Raw genomic sequence first — 6,407 nt, forward strand, 5'->3', positions numbered from 1 at the left:
CTTCCGAAAATCGAATTGATGAAAACTTACTCAAATATGATAAATGTGGTTGAAGGAGTTGCTGTAAATAATCATTACTTAAAAATTATAAAAACTATTTTGTGCTTTTTCTGTAATTATATACTAGCAACTGCTTGAGTCAAAATAGAAGCGAGAAATCGAATTGCGTCGTTTAAAGACAAGGCAATAAAAATTCCACACAAGGGATAATTCTGCAAAACAATGGAAACAAAATTTTTTGCATTTAAAAAACACAAATAGCAATTTTTCTACTACTAACCTACCAGTTGATCAATTTTGTTTAAGGAACAAAGCCCTTCAATTATGCAACTGAATAAATAACCGTTAGCCAAGAATATGAAAACTATTCCACAGGGCAAACTGTGAAAAACTTTTTATTTGCTAAATGCTTAGCACCATAACACCAAACTTCATTAAAAATTTCAGAATTTCCAAACATCTGTTGTGACTTGTTTGCAAATGGGTGCTTTCTATGTTTTTTCTTTATTTACTACACTTTTGGCGATCTGTACTAAAATTCTTCTATAGTGAATGGTATATCACTTGCGCTTGGTTGAAAACATTCGTGGAATATTTGAAAACGAATGATGGAAAACGCTCACATATAAATGAGCAATAAGTAAGTTGAAAGTAGGCTGAATTGTAGCAATTTGTGCTGCAACTTTTCCACTTACTGCTCTCATTGCGAAAAAAACATTAAAACATTAAAAAGGCACCCCGGTTAAGTTGAGGTTTTATTTGGTTTCAACTTAAAGTTCGTCCCAGTTCGTCCTATTCGATGTATAAACTGCTTTTGTAAGTTGAAGCGCTTCTCACATTAGGTGTAATTTAGCGAACTTAACGTGTGAGCCACATGGTTTCTAATTAGACTTCTTAGTTACCTCTGCAAACTCTTAAATCAAACTTTCTACATTTTTGCAACAAAATATGCAAACTCAATTTAAACGTCTGTGACTCCTGAAAATGTAGAAACAACAATTTTTCGGTCAGTGCCTACGATTTACGCTGTATGTATTAATTTTAATTTTCAGCAAATAAGCATTACCATTACGGCGTTGAATATCAAAGATCAATTGGACAGGAACACAATACAGTACTGAAAATAAGATCAGCATTGCGCTCAATCAAAGTACAATGACTAAGGTGCAGATAGGGACTTCTCTTCCAAACCCTCAACAAAATCAAAAACCAACTGAGCATCTGGCAACACAGCTAGAGCCAAAGCACCAAAATGCAATAGCCTTCTAATAATACCCAAAACGTTGTCATCTAATACTGACGTCAAGGAACTCCTTCAAGTGACTGAAATGCAGCTGATCAATTCTTTCGGGTTAGGTACAAAAGAATTAGTTTTGTGGGACACCGAGTACAGCAACCCGAGTGGCCGGTAATCTCCCAATCTCGCAGATAGATTCAGTTTGCAAGTTAGACAACAAAAACTAACTGTCAAGGGTATAAATACGGAGGAAGTCCTTGACACTAAGTTTGGCAAACTGACTGGGAAACCAATCAAAAATCAGAACTTTGCATCATTTACCATCAACCCTTTCGTTAAACAACATCTGAGTGTTGGCTCAGATATATGAAGCGACCGGCCATACGACATAGTTACCCACAATTAGCCATCACTGATCCTGAGACTAATTCTTAAAAAGACATTGATATAGTACTCGAACAGGATGTCTATCATCCCATCTGCAAGTTAGAAGACTTCCCTGTAGATGAGAAAAGTTCACCCATCGCCGTACGCTTGCCAATATGTTGGGCTTTGAGTGCGCATATACCGTCAATTACGTCTTTAATCTCAACGTGCTTCAAGGCCAATGTAGAACATGACAACGAGTTATGAAGTATAGTAACGTCATGGTACGACATTGAAAATTTCAGGGCATACAAACAGGTTGGCACACAATCAGCAACAGATGCAAGGGCTCGTACCGAACACAGACGTCATCAATTACATTAAATTTGGCGTCAACAAAGGAGTCACTATAGAAGAAAGCGTATCTCTGGCTACATCTCTTGAAGGCTGACGATGCCTGTTCCATCGTTATTACCGTTTGATAAGTTTCGTTTTAATCAAAGGTATTTGCTCACGGGTGCATAAATTTTCCGATTTTAACCGAAACAAGCCGTTAACCGAAACCTCGATGATAGCATTACTAACACTGCTAAACTTGACAAAAGCGGGCGTCATCTCCAGTACTTGGTGCAAAAAGAGTCCTTTGAAAACGAAAGACAGGATCTTCTTGAACAAAAATCTGTTTGAGCAACCGAATCACTTCACATTTGCCGTTCCTTAGTTCATTTGGACTAATCTTTTTCTCTGGTGGCATGAAGCTCCTAATAGAGGTTGGGTTTAACGTAAAGTAACCCATCTTGTTAGATGCACGTCAACCGTACTCAAAATTGTTCCTTGAACACACCCATGTATACCATTACCATCAGTGTGTCGTAAACCTAAGATCAATTGTGCAGGAACACTAAACAGTACTGAATCAAAGACCGTCATTGCGCTCTATCAAAACATGTCTGACTTAACTAAAGAGAGACTTGCTTACCAGTCTCCTCTCTTCGTCAACACTGGCGCTGACTGCTGTTGGCCATTTAATGTAACTGATCGCCGCACTAAGGATTAAGGTAGAGATTCCTTTTCACTTATCTTACCAATCGCGCTGTCCATGTTAACATGGGTACATCCATGGACACCAAATCTTGTCTGATGGAATGTGGAAACTCTTTGTCAAGTAGAGGTACACCTGCAATGATTTGGTTGGACAACTGAAATAACTTTATTGGAGCGACAAAGGAACTCGGAGAAAGTATCAAAAAATGAAAAATTGTCAACATTACATCGGAGTTTGCAATCAAGTGTATAAAGTGGAGGCTCAATGCACACACCGTACCACATCAGGTGGTACGGTGGTTTGGGATAAGTTGGTGTTCAGCTTCAAGTGCGTGGTGTGTACTCTCCTTGGCATGCGTTCTCTCATGAACGAGGTGTTGCACACAACTTTTTGTCTCGTTGAGCATGCTCTCAATTCGCGTCCGCCAATGTCCGTAGGTGTTGATTCGTGCGATCAGAAAAATTTTACGCCCAATCATTTTCTGTTGAGAAAACATTTTACTGGTGACCCGTCACTTGTTGTCAGATTTGGCCAAAGGAGTATTTAAGTATGCAGTAATTTATTAACCAATCAGATTTGAGTATTTCTATGCGTCGTTTGAAATTTAAAAAATACGTTCCAATATACGTAGAAAAGTAAAAAAAAGTTCGTTTAACCTTATTTTACGTAAATATAACCACGATATGCACCGATTAAGGTGTTTTTCGACTGAACATATAGATTTTGTAAAAAAAACATAAAAGAAGGCCTTTTTAAAAGGTGTTAACTAAATTAATAGGTTTTCTAAACGTCAGTTGACCGAACACGAGTTGATAACATCGAAAAAAGTCCTCCCATCTAAGATCCCTTGTTTTTTGACGTTAAGGGTTATGTGGCTTAGATTATTAAAGTTATTTTACGCAATTTTGATGATGTATTGCTGCTAGAACAATAAGATGCATTCGCGTTCGGCTTACTGATTGTTTTGGATACTATCGGAGTTTACATACGCTGCATGTAATAATTTCAATATTTGGCTATCAGAATATATCGATGTGAAAAACGACAACAAAGAATAAAAATTGACAAATAAATTAAACGCTAACATAGTTCTGAAACATTTCTAAATGGTGCAGTAAGATAAAGTGTGTAGTGAAACAGATTTTAAAATTTTACCTAGTTCAATCAGGGCGCCAGTTGAAAAGATATGGTAGCAATTGATTGATACCTATTGCTTTACAAGAAAAGTTTCCCTAAGAACTGGTTTATTTTGTAATGTCCTTTTTATAATAATCAGAAGTGTTTGAACAACGGGTTGTGAATTAAATTTTAAAAAATATCAAATAAAAATATTTTAGATAACTTGTTTTGCGCATTGATAGTAAGGCATACCCAAAAATTATGAACAGTCGAGTGCAATAACCTGATAAATTTTTGTCAAATCTTTTTTCCGGATCCGGAAATATGGAAAATTATCTTTTTATAAATAAAACCAAATTGTTTCGAAAATTGCTACTAAATTTTTTGGAACTTTTCTTTGAAGGTTTTTCAATAAATTTGGCGGTTTTTTCTGTTTTTCAAGAAAAGCGTTTTTCAGGAGCATGTGTCTATGGTCATGGGATAAACAAAAAAACATCGAATGGTCTTCTGTCTGTGCTAATAACTTTCATGACCTTTTTCGTAAGAAATTTGGCCGAGAGGTGGAAATGCTGATAAGCAGGGTCGTATCCTTGCGTGCAAACGCACCTCTTATCGAGCGTCCTGGGTTATTTCGAGGCTTACTAAATAGTAAAGCTATGTTTAGAGTTAAGGTCAATAGTGCCCAATATAAACAACCACGATATAATGTCGTCGAGCAAAAAATCTATTTCGAAAACCTACCATTTCAGTGGACAAATTTGCTAGAAATTTTCTATTGCAGCTATACAGACAGTTTTTTTCCAAATTAGTGACATTTTTCCTCAGATATTTAGTCTGAACGCGGAAGAAACTGACATGATCAGAATCTGACCATAGCAAAAATTCAGACTTGGAAATATTATGATCCAGCTCTGTTTTACAATGTTATTAAGATCCAGGAGGTCAACAGACCTGTCAAAGTGACGTCTGAAACTTACCACAATGATTGCGTTGGCCACTGTTTGTGAATGCCATTGAGAGGTAAGCACCATGACCATATAGCAGCTGATAGATCTCAACAAGAACAGAGTAAATGGTAAACTCCACTATTGTAGTCAATCAGTAACAATTCAATTTAGCTGATGTAATTTAGCACCTGACCAAGGCAGCTCCAAAAAGGGTACATGCACAAAACTGCTCAAAATTCAAAGAACAACATTGACAATCTTGGCTAATTGAGCACTAAATGACTGATTTATTGCCAATCTTAAACTTAATGGACATTCGTAAAACATCTAAACTTAAAAAATAGTTCTTATAAAAAATGGTTATTTTAGAGTATTCCAGAGAAAAAATGTCGGTTATTAGGAGCGAAATAGCAGTACCGATTTAGACAATTTGAACTGCTCTTCAATGCCGGCTGTTTTCTTTTGTGCGAAATTATCGAAATCAAAATTGACAATATAAAGCCGCCGAAATCGTATTGTTTGTGAGAGGCATTGTTTGACATTTTATTAGGTGTTCTCAAGCCAATATTTTTCCAATAAAATCTGGGAAAGTCCAGAAGGAAAAATCATCTATAACTCGCAATAAAATCGCACGATATTTTTGTAAATGTAAACACGCGATGGAAAACAAATTTGATGTGAAAAGATTAAACGCGTCCAGCTTTGGAAACAAGAAACACTATTATTAAGCTTTCATTACAACTGTTTTGGTGCTTGGCGCGACTGTGGAAAAAATACGAAAAAAAACAACCTTTTAAATTCCCCAGAGCTGTGCAGCTGGTTCGTTTGTGCATACTAAATCATTGCGCGCAATTGTGTGTGTATGTAAATTATACCAGCTTATCGCAAATGATACAAAAAGACAAAGAAAAACAAAAGGCTTGACCTCATCAATATTAGAGCTTGAATTGGGGCATTTAATCAAAGTAGGTCATTGTACGATGAAAACTATTTTTTTAAACAATTGCGTAACAGCTTTTGATATCTGCCACAATTCAAAAACAAAATTACATTTAATGTTTAGCTAACTATGTCATCAAAACTGTTTTACTCATCTTAGAGTTGCATAAAAAACTGATATAAAAGGAGTTTGTCCGGAAAAGTGATGAAATTTAAAGTGCAGCTGGAAACGTCTACACTTTCTCAAACATTCATACAAACATCATCATGAAACATAACCGACACCATGAAATTGTCTCTACACATCATGAAATTGCCTCCTCAAAACAGTTTTGGTGGATTGCATTCTCAGAGACTGGTAAGGCGTAAGGCTCAAAAACAACTTAATGCCCTCCGAGCGTTTCCTGTTTATCCCGTTTCAGAGGAAGAAAAGTTAGTTGGGCCAGGCGAAAAATCGGTCAAGCGAAAAAAGTGTCTAGTAAATGTGTCACGCAAAAAAAATCCCAACAAATTTTCTATAGGATATAAAACCCCAAGGAAATGAACCTCCACGGAAATAAACCATCATTTTAAATTTGAATTTAGCTCGTGATAATTTGTTGAATTGTGGTAGATAGATAGAGGCATGGCCAAACGCGCTAAAAACGCAACTTGTTAAAAGTCAATCAGGGGTTTATTTCCGTAGCGATTTATTTCCTATTCAAAATTAAAATCTTTTTTCTCCGCGTGGTTCTCTTTGCGAAACCGCAAAAAA

General features: G+C 36.3%; 1 protein-coding gene across 1 annotated transcript in view; it reads right to left on the minus strand.

The window, feature by feature from the left end:
• The window catches only part of LOC142351441 (uncharacterized), a 51,783-nt gene extending 46,325 nt beyond the window's left edge, over window positions 1-5,458 (minus strand). Inside the window, exon 1 of the mRNA XM_075403448.1 lies at window positions 4,745-5,458. Within this exon, the coding sequence (XP_075259563.1) occupies window positions 4,745-4,804 (60 nt within the window). The 5' untranslated portion in view covers window positions 4,805-5,458. The remainder of the gene's footprint in view (window positions 1-4,744) is intronic.
• Between the last annotated feature and the right edge of the window lie 949 nt (window positions 5,459-6,407).

This window comes from Convolutriloba macropyga, chromosome 13 (assembly GCF_964194025.1).
Source record: "Convolutriloba macropyga chromosome 13, txConMacr16.3, whole genome shotgun sequence".
Classification (NCBI taxonomy): domain Eukaryota; kingdom Metazoa; phylum Xenacoelomorpha; order Acoela; family Convolutidae; genus Convolutriloba; species Convolutriloba macropyga.